General features: G+C 45.1%; 1 protein-coding gene across 1 annotated transcript; it reads left to right on the top strand.

Moving 5' to 3' along the window:
- Positions 1-12,251: 12,251 nt before the first annotated feature.
- Positions 12,252-13,663, top strand: LOC6532247 (rhythmically expressed gene 2 protein). Its single transcript, XM_002092984.3, has 3 exons — positions 12,252-12,515; positions 12,568-12,656; positions 13,091-13,663. The coding sequence occupies exons 1-3, from the start codon at positions 12,358-12,360 to the stop codon at positions 13,624-13,626; spliced, it is 783 nt and encodes a 260-aa protein (XP_002093020.2). The 5' UTR covers positions 12,252-12,357; the 3' UTR covers positions 13,627-13,663.
- The last annotated feature ends 24 nt before the right edge of the window (positions 13,664-13,687 follow it).

The following is a 13,687-nucleotide window of genomic DNA, read 5'->3' as shown; positions in this document are numbered from 1 at the left end:
CGCATTTTGGAGTTCCACTGTGCCTCCTTTTTTTTTCTCGTTTTCTCCACGGGATGCTTGGCGCTTGGCATGCGACACCCCAAAGAAAAGAGCAGAAATAGGAAGGGGAAAAACCCTAAGTGTCAACGAATAAGGGCATGCAAACTTTAAATATATATTTTTCAGTTAGAAATATGGACTCCTTATAGTCAAGATCCATTTTCATTAATTTCACAGCCATCTTCCCTATAAAAGTCTATCTGTAACCCTAAACTGTCCTAGTTTTAAAAAGTTTGGAGGGTCCTCAGAAAGCAGCTATATATTCCTATGATAGTCATTATTATAAACTTGGGAAGATTACACTGTCCCTCCGCTAAACTTAAGGAGCCAGCGGCCAAAAGAAGTGGCGCCCCAGGGCCCGAAGAAGAAGCAGCAGGAGGAGCAGCAGCAGCAGCTTAAGGCCGATCAATCGCCATCGATATCGGGGTGCCTTGTATTTGTTTATCTTTCGTCAGCGCCTTTCAATTCATTCCATTTCCATGTTGCCTTGCAGATAAGGAAACTGTGATAACGCAACGCCCAAGAAAAGAAGAGCAGAGTGATAAAGAGACGGCGGCGAGCGGCATTTCAAATGCCCACAATTTATAACCTGTTTGCCTTAATTTCTTACTCAAATGGCTAGCGAATTACAATAAATTCCTTAACCAGGCATGTAATCGCGTTATCATCATTATTTACAATTATAACAGCGGCACGCACACACATGCACTCAGACGCACACCTTCGTATCTGGGAAATGGAAGTGGATGTGGCCGAAGAACCAGCAGCAGACTTTGAATGCACCAAGAGAAAATGTGTTTACTAGTCTGACAAAAAAGTTGTACAATCAAAGATACAAAATATTCATCAGATCAAGTGCGAAAATGTAGATATTTCGCAGTTTGTCTAAAGATTTGGTATCATTATGCGTTTTCCACACTTCTCGATTTTAACCCTGTTACTTGTAATTTCCTCAAAACTTCCCCAAGTGGTGAGCATAACTTATAGATATGCATGGGTATCTCTAAGATAGTTTCGCTGTGGCACATAGCGTACATTAATAATAACAGCAACAACAGCAACAGCAACAACTTGCCCACGAAGCGGACGCGAAGACTCGAAAGAGTGTGCACAGTGTGCATACCTACACATACTTCAATGTTACCTAATTAAAGTTTACATCCAGCCATCCAAGTACGGGGCTTTTCTGTCGCTAGTTATAAGGCGGCACCATCAGCGGCATGATTCATTGGAATGCAAAGAATTTTTATATGTTTCTATCTACATACGTTGATGGCTGTTGCTTGTTGGCTGTTGGCTTTTACAATTTCAATATGTGTGTGCGATGAATGATTTTGTAACATCTGAAGCAGCAGCAGCAGCAGCAGCAGCAGCAACAGCAACAACAGCTACGGCAGCAATAATAACAACGGCAACACCAACAGAAACACCCTAAAAACATCAAGGCAAACACTGTGCATGTGCAGTAATGGGCCAACCATAACAAAACAACCCAAAAATCGGGGGATGGGGCCAGCGAGGGGCGGGGAGGGCCGCCGGACACAAAGTCCGACGGACGGACTGCTAGTCAAATAGACAAGCAGGCAGACAGACAAACAATCCAATAGATAGACAAATAAGCTTGGCACTATTCGTATCCGAGAGATACGAATGCGACTACGGCGACTTTGGCGTCTACGAGCACCATGCTCCATGCTCCATGCTGCATGCTCCATGCACCATGCCACACATCGAGCGAATTACAAACGAATACAAATGGAAATGGAAATGGAGACGGGGAATATGGAATATCTTCCAATCGAACGGCACTCACTAAGCAGATCAGATTAGAGATCCATCAATGGACCAAAAGCCATTACGCGGATAAGATCCGTGGAGTGGAATCGAGTGGAGAATGGAGCCCTCACACTTCACATGGCCAGCGACCCAATTAAATGTTGGTTCATCGGATTAAGTAGGGAGCAAAGCAGCTACAAACCAGGATAATCAAATGCGCCATATCAATAAGTTTTCATAATTCCCGAAAGATTCGATTAGTCAGTTTGTAAAACAAAATCATTATTACATCAAATTACCACCCATTCTTGACTGCAGCACAGAATTTCTCAGCGTCCCTTTTTCGTTTTCCCGGAAAAGTCAACGCCATTAAAGTAAATAAAATTTATCAGACCCCGGATGACCTTCGAATGCTCTGATTGAAAACCACTTTCCCTCGATAATTTTTCCCATTTCCCAGTCTCGGTTTCCCAGGCTCAAGGCAGCTCAAGGCTGGCGAGAAAATTAGTTCCAAAGGATAAGAAAATATTATGACGATCATGAATGGCATTTACAGCCGTCGACACTGCAACTGACCCGAATTCCTAGCCACTTGTGAGAAACAGGAAAGTATCTCACGCTGCTTCTCCCTCGCACACACAAAGCGCAGTATCGATAAAAATTGATTGCACATATACAGTAATCCCGAAAAGGTCTCCTCAGGGCGATTCCAGGAAGCATCTTTGAGATGCCGCTGCCGAAAAACCCAGAAGATCTCCCTGGGATGGGGGATGGGTTTGGCTTTGGTCGGGACTGAAATGTGTCGTCGGGTATCCGTACTTGTTTGTAATCAACACATCACTTCCCACACTTGACGACGCGGCGATCGATCCTTTGATATTGGCACACCCACACACCACACACATGGAATGTCCCATTCGTGCACTGGAAAAAAACAGGCCACTTTGGGATATTCAATGACGGGTGTGATTCCTTTAAGTAAAACTTAGCTGTTTTGGCTGAAAAGCGAAGCTAGAAGGAAATCTTCAAACTCTTCTATATCATAAAGTGTTAGTATATCCAGAGCATCCTTATTGTTTTCAAATCGAAATTGAAATGTTTTTAGCTCATAAAAATGCTGCGCAATTTTTTTCAAGTGCACTCATAGCTCGTCCTAATTCACATTTGTATTCATTCTGAAATCTGTGGTGTGGCACAGGAAGTTATTGTCAGCGAAATGATTACACGCTGGCCAAATCACAAGTGTCCACGGTGGTCTGCCCCTCTACATTCTTGGAAAATCGATTCGAGCACAAGGGAAACATTGAATGCTGGTGAGCAATCTCTACATGAGGAGGTGCCCATTGCCGTTCAGTGGAACGTCCGAGTCCATCCGATCCTATTTCAAATGGCTCAACTCAATGACTTCTACGAATTTCGCAAGGCGGGCGAGCCACTTGCCACTTGCACCACCGGCACCACTTGCACCACTGGCACCACCAAAGAACCTCCACTGGGATGTCGCACGCAGCGCTCTGCCCAGCGGGTTGGCCAGAGTCCGCCGGTTACTCGGCTACGGGTCCAGGGTGCAGATCGGACTGCATTATGTGCCCAATTTGTTTGTTGTCGATACGCTTTTTGAAATCGCCGCCTACAATGCCGTGGCAGTTGCAGTTGCAGTTGCCTTATTAATCCTCGTTCCTCCGTGCACTTGAGTATTTCGATCTGGACTTGTATTGTTGTTGTTTTTCCCGCGTCTGGCCAACGTCTGTCTTTATCTTGGTGGGAATACGATTGCGGGGAGTTCCCACTACTCGAAGTGCATCGAAAGAAAGTTCGATTTATAATTGAAAAGTCACACAAAACATGCAAGCGATTTGATGGGAAATTTTTGGAGTTTCTCTGCTTTGGGCATGGATAATTCAGCGATCATGTAATACAATTCTAAATATCACTAAACGTATATGTTTCGAAATATTAAATGGCGTATGCATAATGTTCTTCGAGTTCAGAGAGCCAATCAAAAAACCGTTTTCGTGAAACTGAATAGGTTTACTTAAAAGCAGGCCCATTCATCCACTCGACAAATTTCGAGAATCGGAAAAAATTCCATCAGCGATTCATTCTTCACAGCAAACCGAAACCAAAACCAAAACCTTAGCCGTAATTTGCCCTATGAATAGTCGGGATGGACTGCATTCTTGATGCCCCGCGAAGTCGTCGAGGTGTCAAGAGTTTAATTTTCAATAATTCCCAATCGAGGAACCTGCCACACCCCCACCCCGCCCCCGCTGCCCCATGATGGGCGCTGTAAATTGGTTTCGCACCCACCGACAGCGCCAGTTGCCTGTTGCCAGTTGCCAGCCAACTTTGTTGGCCAACTCTTTCTCACATTCTCGGCCAGGTTCAAATCGACTCTCTCCCCCGTGTTTGCTCAGCTTTTGAAGTTGCAGCGACAACATCATCACCATCGCCATCGCCATCGCCGCGTGTTGTGCATTGTTGTTATGTTAAGTGCGGCTCAGCCACAAATCGACGTACCTTCGGATGGATGCACAGCGAGAAAGTAGGGCTGCTTTCAATTTAAGTAAATAAGTCATCTATATGGTAGCCCTTGCCTGAGTCGCAGATGGGAAACTGAAGTTGCACTTACAACTAAGAGGCTTCAAATCATTTCAAAGCTTTTAAAGCCGTCGTAAAGGCTATAGACTTTCGAAGCAAAACATAGCATACTTTTTATGCGCACAACAGGCCAAAAATCTCACCACACCCACACACCCAAAAATATTTACCTATTTACTAGCATTACTTGTTTTGGGAACTAGATTATGAGGTTGCAAAGCTTCTGGAAATATTGCATTGATCATTTCAAGTCGCCTTAAATTGCACACAATATTTTCGGAGTGTAGCGTCGTTGGGTTTTTTCTTTGAGTCCGAGTCTGAGCACAAGTATGGGTTTAAGTTTGCTTTTGAGTCTGGGTCTGGCTGCATTTGAATATGAAAAACGTCGCGCGTTGTTGTTATTGCTGTCGACGCTCTTCGTCGGAATGCGAGGAATGCAGTTTTCCCCGCTGATCTCCGACCCCTTTCCTTCGTTTTGGTCTTTGTTATCAGCTGGAGAGCCCTCATCTGTTTCTAATGCCTGCCATACATAAAGTTTGTCCATCGCTACACCGCGAGAAAAGAGATGGAATGCGTGGGCAGGCAATCTGCTGCATCTGCATACAATACATGCAACACACTGGTCAGCCAGATAAAAGGCATGGCTAATTCTTGCCGAATACGGTTGCCAAAGCAACCATCATCATTACCAGCTGCAACTGCAACTGCAACAGCAACAGCAACTGCAACTGCACTTGCCCCTTCTGCCCCCTGGAAATCGCAGACCCAGTGCAACGGGCATTTTCATGCAAGAACGCGGAAGAATGACTCAAGAACTGTGCACAATAATTCGAAAATAAATGCAGAGGAAAGCAGAAAGAAGATGATACTACTGGATGATGTCTAGCCGAATGTAGATATGCCCTAAAAAAATACTGGGAACTATTCCAGGGATCGATGATTGCTCAACCAAAAGATTCCTAACTAAACTGCTGGCATAAATAAATATAATTTCCTAATATTATATTAGTGAGCAAATGTAGTGGAATCACTCGGTGGAAGGGCATGAAAAGCGCTTAGCGTTCGCATCTCGGCACATGCAATGCCAACTTAGACGGATGCGACTATAAATGCGACTCTCCGCTGTGCTTTTTGCTGCTGCAATTGTTGCTGCAGTGTTGCAGCAGTGTTCGTTGGTCTAGACCTGTTCAACCACTGTGGCACTGGAAGGTTGTCTGCCGTCTGCCGCTCGCTGAATGCTGAATGCTGCCACTGTTGCCAGGAGCGGATCGAAGACACCTTGGACGGATTGGTATGGGGATGGGAATGGGCTTGGACGACTATCAATCAAAACATCAACGGCACTGGCCAAGCAGAGGGGTGGAGCTGGGGGAAATTCAGAGGGGGCCGCGATGGGGACGGTCTAAGTTTAGACCGCCTATTTGGCGGTGTTCGGATTCAGATACTCAGATGCTGAGATGCTCAGATGCTGAGATGCTCAGATGCTGAGATGCTCAGATGCTGATGTATCCATAGGAATAGACGAGCGACGCACACACATCTGTGGCGCTGCTGATCTAACTGTCTGTGACAAATTTTATTTCTGTAGCGGATCTGTCTGAGTCCCCCTTCTGGCCAAGCCCCCCAGCTCCCCTTGGCAGCCTCGGGCGCGGTAAAATCTAATGTCACTTCGCAGCATATTTAAAAGCACATAAAGATGTTTTAGACAAAAATAAAAATCGAAACTTCTTAGCGTCTGCGTTTGTCTCCGCCGCCAGTTGAACTGACCGACGAATCCGCGACGATTACACTGAGGAAATAGCTGATTTAATTGAAAATTAAGGAGAAAATATAGAATATTGAACTTGAGACACATCAGTCAACGTATTTATCTCGTTTGAGGCAACTCTATACAAGGAAATTGCCTTAGTTTATGACTGTGATAAGCAAAGTGCTTTTTAATGAAAAAGATACACACACAGTGCTTTTTTCTCGCTCTGTACTGAGCTTCCTGCAGACGAAAACAGGGCCGAAAATAGATCGCAGACTGGCCAGACGACAACGCACCGCGGATAATGTCGCAATGGTAATGGTAATGGTAATGGTGGCGCTACGCCAGCCAGGGCTTCCATTTCCTCCTCTTGCCAGGGCTGCACCACTTCCGGCACTTATCCTGGGGCTTTAAGTGTCAGGTGCCAGCCAAGCATTGCATACCTACAGGCGCGCGGCGGAAGTGAAAGCAGTTCGCGCATTCCTGCCTTTACATGCCTCACCTCTTGAGGCTGCAGCCCTGGTGCGCAGAAATTCGCACACAAATTAAACATTGTCTGGCCGGATTGCCGTCTCTGACCGACATCAACATCAACATCCACAACCACATCCACATCAACATCAACGTCTCGCTGGCAATTCTTTCGCGACGCTTTCTTTGAGTAATGGACGCAGCAGAGTGCGCATACGCACGTAGACAGCCGAGGTCAAGGAAATAAGATCGCTGTCTGACGTGTTAAACGGAATTTCACCGAAATCTAACGACTCTTTTATATGGCTTATTACTATATATACTATATTTTGATTACCTCGCAACTCTTCACACTGCACAAGGAAAATGAGAGATGGACATGACTATATGTACTATACATTCCAGTTCCCTACCAAATTCTAATTCAGATTCACTTGTCCACCAAATTAGAAACTTAGCAACAACACAAATACATTTGTCGTCGGCTAAAAGTGGCGACAAACTCCACTAAGAAGTCTATCTTAATGGTTTTAGTCAAACTATAGAACTTCGTGGATTCAACTTCTTTAAACCAAAAGCAAACGAAATTCAAGTTTAGGAAAACAAATGTGGCAAATGCATTCCGAGGTGATGGTTGCCCCTAGACACGTTTATCTGTTTATAGAATAACAAAGGAGACTCTTACAAGGGGCAGTATGCACACCTCCCGCTGCCTCCCCCGCAAATTTTATTTAAAGTTCTTTCGGGGAGAAGGGGGGCGCTTGGCCATCACTCCAAAGGCCTTTGTGTTTCCTCGCTTTCGGGGAGCATTGTCTGGGAATGCCCAGCGCCGTCGGTTTGCCGAGTGCTCCTCAGTTGGCGCAGTCGGCGCAGGAATGCGACGTAGGCGTCCCCCATTTTTGGACGATAGTTTGATGCCTGAGCAGATGGGAAAACTTGAGTAGAACACGCTTACGAACTTACAGAGATGTTTAAGGGAAAAACACAACAGTACAACGATAGTTTATACACAATCTCACTTCTAAATGTGGGCTAAGTAGAGGGATAAGTTGACAAAACTATGTACCTACGTCCACATTTAAACATATTTGTTTTATATTTACTTTTAGGTATCGCCCCACAACTTTTTCCCAAGTGCAGGGCGGCGACTGACACGTGAAGATGCTGTTGTGGCACACATGCATTCCATTCATCCTCCTCTCCTTCACATGGGGGATGGACTGAGGAGAAACTATAACTATGGCCCAATCACTACAACTCAATCATCGGTCGAAAATAGCAAATTTCTCCCGAGATTCCATCCATTGCCCTGCCATATTTTTGGAAGCCATTGAGGGGTCCAACTGCCGGAAGAGCACCCTAGTCACGCGGATCCACCCACCTCATCCCGCCATATACCGCCACATCCGACCATTTGCCCAGATCTCGAACAGAAACGCTGAGGAGATCTCCCCGTGATTTAGGAACACTAAATCCGAACCGACATGGGGGAAAGAAAATGCGCGCAAAGGTGAAACTCCAGCGGGAATGTTCTATTTCGGGCATACCGGAACTGAAAACTTTCTATCTTTATTTACAGGGGAGGATTCCAATGCATCTGCTGCGTGCCACTGTTCTGCATGCAGTTTCTGAATTTCAGAATTTCTCTTTCTGAGAGCGCTGCAGTCCACAGTTTGTGGTAATAAAATCCAAGCAAATGGTGATAAATCCGTGTGTTTACAACCTTATAGATATAGAGATTTGTCACTGCTTAAATGGGTCAGTTGGATTCAAATAATATGTAGTAATTAATAGTTTGAGAACTAACGTATCGTACGCTCATTGCGCTTTCAAAGCAAATGAGTGTGAATAAATTGAGGCGTTCTGAGAAAATTATGAAAAACAGAAGCACCTTTGTCACACAAACAACGAGTTCGATAGGACACGGTCATAATCCCGAACCCAATAGCACCAATAGCACCACCCCGAAGTATCGTATTTCACTACCGACTTCGGTTCCCATCAGAATCAGAATCAGATTCAAAATGAGAGTCACAGGCAGAGGCAATTTGGCGAGGAGGGCAAAGGGGCTAGGCCCGTTGATCTTCACCGATTTCCTGCCGATCGCACGTAATTGGGTGTCCCGCTAAAAAAGTCATAATCACCTGTCCATCCTTTATCACGGCAAACCCGTACAGACAACTTTGGGAAACCGACGGCCAAACGCCAAACCGAGGCCCAAAAGTTTAAAACTCCGTAAGCGATTTTTATGCACCAAGTGCATTCGGACCTGGACCAGCAAAGAAAAGCAGAATCAGGCAGAGCAGAAAGCAAAGAAAACAAAAAGAAAACGAAACGAAACGAAACGAAAAGCAACGAAAAGAAAAGAAAAAAGAACAGAGCCGAACACAACAGAAAGACCAAAGACAAATTCCTGCGTTTTTCCAGGAATTCACTCAATAAACTCAAACAAAACCCAAACATTTAACAAACGAGCCCCAGCCACATTCACATCCACATCCACCGTCCACATCCACATCCACAACCATATCCACATCCCCGCCAGACGACGGCGAGGCGAAGATGCTGACCAAGACGGAAGGCGAAGATGAGGGTGAGATGAGGGGGCTCCAAGCGGGGAATTCTGGAGGAGAATGGTGATGGGAAAGGGGAAGGGGACGACTACGATGCGAAGCGCTGAGCAAAACACAAAATAAACCAAAAAGCAAACCAAGGAAGGAATTTCAAACAAGAACACCATGGTGTTGTCGCACTCCACGAGCTTGGAGCTGTGAATGTGAGGCGGACGGTCATAGACCAGAGTGGAAGTAGTAAAGTAGGGTATACGGAACAAGAATGTCCTTCATCGAAATAAATATCCTTTCAGTTTTTAAAAACAGAAGATATATTTATAGGGGGAGTACTGATATTGATAATAACAACCATTTCTCGCTTAAGTAACACATCAAGTTCATCCCTCGGTTTGTATTTCTTTGACCCAAATTATCCCCAAAAGTTTGTTTCATTAGCTTCTCAGGTACTTAATGAACCCGGCTGCTCCTGGAACTCTGGTGTCCGTTTGTGGCGCGCTGCCGAGAAGGAGAGCTGGTGAGTTGGGGAGGTGGAAAGGTGGCCACTCTGGCCATTCTAGTGGGCGAGCAGACGCAGGATGGCGGATCCCATGGCGGTTTGGCTGCATTCCAAGTCACACAGAACCAAACAGAATCGAATCCGAAGAGCAGAAAGAAGTGGCTGCAGTGGAAGCAGCCAAACCTAATCCGACGACGACGACGACGACCCAACTCCGATGAGATGAGGAGTTGTCGTGCCAGGAGAAACAGGAGAAGCTGCCAGCAGCACAGGGTTTAGCTTTTATGCACGGCAAGAAAATATTTACACTGTGATCTTTTTATAAAAAATGTTTTTGGAATTGTAAATGTTCAAAAATGTATTAAAAAAATATGAGAAAAATCGTTGAATATGCACTGTCAAAAAAACTAGTTATTAATCTGCCAGGTATTTCAATTATTTGCTTGGTTGAGCTTACACTTTTCCGACTTTGCTACCTTTACTTGGAATTTCAAAAATTGTATGTCTCAATGCTATAATTTACGTTTCCTGCAGATGAATTAAGAAATAATGGTTAGGCAATGAACCTTTCAACTTTTACATCCTTGTTAAAAATTGTTAACTTAACTTTTAATTTATTTGATTTGCTAATTTGCTTTTATATCAGTGTAATGACGCTGGCGCTGCTGGTGCGGTACTTTTGCTGCTGCAGCTTCTAAAAACTCCACTAAAAATTATTTATTAACATGGTAGAAATTCGCAAACAGGTTAAAACGACCAATCAAAGCGGCAAGAACAGCAACAACAACAACTATAGAAACAACCACAACAACAACAAAAGCGGCGGCAGCCAAAGACCCAAAGTGCAGATAATATTAAAAGGCAGTCAGGCAGCCAGCCGGAGTTGCACGAGGATCGAGGGACCGGCAATGGGGAATGGGGATAGGGGTATCTAAAGGGGGTTTCGGGGCATCTGGGGGCGGAGGAGGTGCAGAAGGAGGGGGAGGCGGAGGAGCTTTGGCCCCGACTTCCAAGCCAGACACATTTCGAAAAGGGCCAACACCGAATTCCAGGGGAGTCGTTGACTCGCCTTCGCTTGGTTACTTTTCTTGGGAAAGTTTTTGTTGAAAGTTGGACAGTAACTGAATTTTGCCGTTTTTGTTATTTTTTAGCTCGCTTTTTAGTTCGCTTTCTGCAACCGCCAGAGAGCCAAGTTGGGCTGCGGCGATAAGGTGGCGTAGAGCAGAGCAAACAAGCTTTGTAGGTGGTAATCAGCGGAGTTGCACCTCCGAAAGGTCTGCAGACCTCGTAAGGCACGGGAAAATCCAAAATGAGCTGGATAATTTACATACGATCAATGAAATTCGTACCACATTTAAAGATCCCTTTCATTAGAAAGGGCGTCCTTTTTATTGCACAAAAAAGTGTAGGCAATCAGTGAAGAATTATTTGTAAATTGTATTTAATAGCATTATCAAATGTTCTGCCTGATTTTTTGTTTTATTTGGGAAATTCCCTTTCCCGGCAGTTCGAGTTATGGCATTCCGAACAAAGTCCAGCATTCTTAAATGCCTATCAAAAAAGGAGAGACAAAACCAAACCGACAATTTGACAAGCAGAATGCAAGGAATTTCAGGATCCCTTTCCAAAGAAATCCGACCTCAAGTCGTTAAATTCGTGTATTATTTATAGCCAAATCGAATGGAATTGGCCAATGACAACGGAGAATGGGTGCTGCCACAATAATTTGTGGAATGCTGATACTTCTTTATAATGAAGTTACTTTTATCAGCGATAAAATCATATTAGAAAACGGAGTTCTATATTTACACAACACCCGTTGTGCTTATTTACAAAAAATATTAAAATTAAAATTAGTTTTAAAGTCGCTGCAAGGCACAGCAACTTAATTTTAAAATAATTTCGACCTGGCGAAATCTTTTTTAAATTTGGCGCCAACTTGTTGTGCCGTGGCGCCACCTAGTTGGAAATAACATGACTACAGTTTTAACAGAGCTCTGTACTTAGCAGAAAAGTAAGTCGAGACTCCCACCGTCAGTAGACCGCCAGGTGGCGCATACAAATCAACTAATTTTAGCGAAATTTTGTTGCTTTGCTTATTTGTATTATTAAACTAAAGTGCGATGTAATTAAACATTTTTCAAGTTCTGCCGTTAGATGAAATGATTATGGGCTCATGGAATTGTTCAACACTGGGAAGAAAGCGCACTGTTTAAAAGAAAGCGATAAGAAAATCGTTCTTATCTCGTCAACAGTATTTGCTTCGCCGGGTAATCAGTGCAGATTGCAGATTGCAGATCGATACTAATTTGACAACATTAAAGCAGAGATAACCGCAGCACTCGGCGAAGATAAAGTGCCATTTTAATCCGGTTCGGCACACACAAACATATGTATGCATGGGTGTTCCGATGCTCCGAGGTCCGCGATTCAATTCGATTCGATTCCAAACGAAGCCCTCGGAATTGGAATCGGAATCTGGGGGCAGCAGCTGCTGGTGATAACGAGGCGGATCGGCTTTCGTACAAAACAATAACAGAATGCCCCCAGCTCACGTAGTTCGCCGGCTGATTTCAGTCGCCAGCGTTCGACGAGAGTCGCAAGTCGCAAGTCAGAAGTTCTCGAGCGGACTTTCAGAGATTCCCGGCAAGATGCGCAGCCTCAGCCGCTTTCGCCTCATAACCTTCGATGTGACCAACACCCTGCTCCAGTTCCGCACCACTCCCGGCAAGCAGTACGGCGAGATTGGCGCCCTGTTCGGCGCCCGATGCGACAACAACGAGCTGGCCAAGAACTTCAAGGCCAACTGGTAGGAGGCACTCATTAATTATGTGACCCGCTGAACTGAGCCATCTTTTCAGGTACAAGATGAACCGCGATTATCCCAACTTTGGACGCGACACGAAGCCCCAGATGGAGTGGCAGCAATGGTGGCGTAAGCTGATAGCAGGTGAGTGCCCGCAAAGTGTTTGTCTACTGGGGGTGATAAACATTGCGGCTTGTTCCAAAGTGCATTTGGCGCAATCGCCTCTAAAAGTGCTTAGTATCCGCAACTTCTCTCGGCGAAAATTGCTAGAAACACCGCTTGGTAGGTAGCGAAAGCAAAGCTGATCATGACACAACTAATTCCATGATTTAGTATAGAAAACATTGCATTAGACACATTAGCAAAAGTTGAAGACGTCAACAACGATGGCGCTCGGGAGATTAGAGTTTAATGAAGCTTCCTTTTTTAATGCAAAGATCACACAAGCGTTCTGCACCTGCTAATTTCTTGTCGATTAGAACAGTTATAAACTCTATTTCACAACACCCAAGAGGTTTAGAGTGGATCATTCATGGATACAAAAACACTAACTAAAGACTGACACTCTTCATACGCAGGAACTTTTTCGGAGAGCGGAGCGGCCATTCCCGACGAGAAGCTGCACAACTTCTCCAACCACCTAATCGAGCTCTACAAAACCTCCATTTGCTGGCAGCCGTGCAACGGCAGCGTGGAGCTCCTCCAGCACATACGCAAGGACTTGAAGCCGGAGAAGTGCAAGCTGGGCGTGATTGCCAACTTTGATCCTCGGCTGACGACCCTGCTGCAGAACACCAAGCTGGATCAGTACCTGGACTTCGCGGTCAACTCGTACGAGGTGCAGGCCGAGAAGCCCGACCCCCAAATCTTTCACAAGGCGATGGAGAAGTCGGGTTTGGATAACCTCAGGCCGGAGGAGTGCCTGCACATTGGCGATGGACCAACCACCGACTATCTGGCCGCCAAGGAACTGGGCTGGCACTCGGCGCTGGTGCACGAGAAGAGCTACGCATATCTGGTCAAGAAATACGGCGAGGACATCGACCGAGATCACGTCTTTCCCAGTCTCTACGACTTTCACAAAAAGATCTCAGACGGCGTCGTCGTTTGGTGATTGATTGTACACACATTAAATTAGTAAAACCAAAGCAGTTCGCGTCTTTTGTTTGGAATGG

The sequence above is a fragment of the Drosophila yakuba genome, chromosome 3L, assembly GCF_016746365.2.
Source record: "Drosophila yakuba strain Tai18E2 chromosome 3L, Prin_Dyak_Tai18E2_2.1, whole genome shotgun sequence".
Classification (NCBI taxonomy): Eukaryota; Metazoa; Arthropoda; class Insecta; order Diptera; family Drosophilidae; genus Drosophila; species Drosophila yakuba.
This window is presented reverse-complemented; position numbering and strand designations above follow the sequence as displayed.

What these genes read in the sequence shown, in the direction of transcription:
- LOC6532247 (XM_002092984.3), top strand. Translation starts at nt 12,358, where the DNA reads ATGCGCAGCCTCAGCCGCTTTCGCCTCATAACCTTCGATGTGACCAAC. An exon ending in AAGAACTTCAAGGCCAACTG is followed by an intron (nt 12,516 to 12,567) that starts GTAGGAGGCACT and finishes CCATCTTTTCAG; the next exon opens with GTACAAGATGAACCGCGATT. An exon ending in GTGGCGTAAGCTGATAGCAG is followed by an intron (nt 12,657 to 13,090) that starts GTGAGTGCCCGC and finishes CTTCATACGCAG; the next exon opens with GAACTTTTTCGGAGAGCGGA.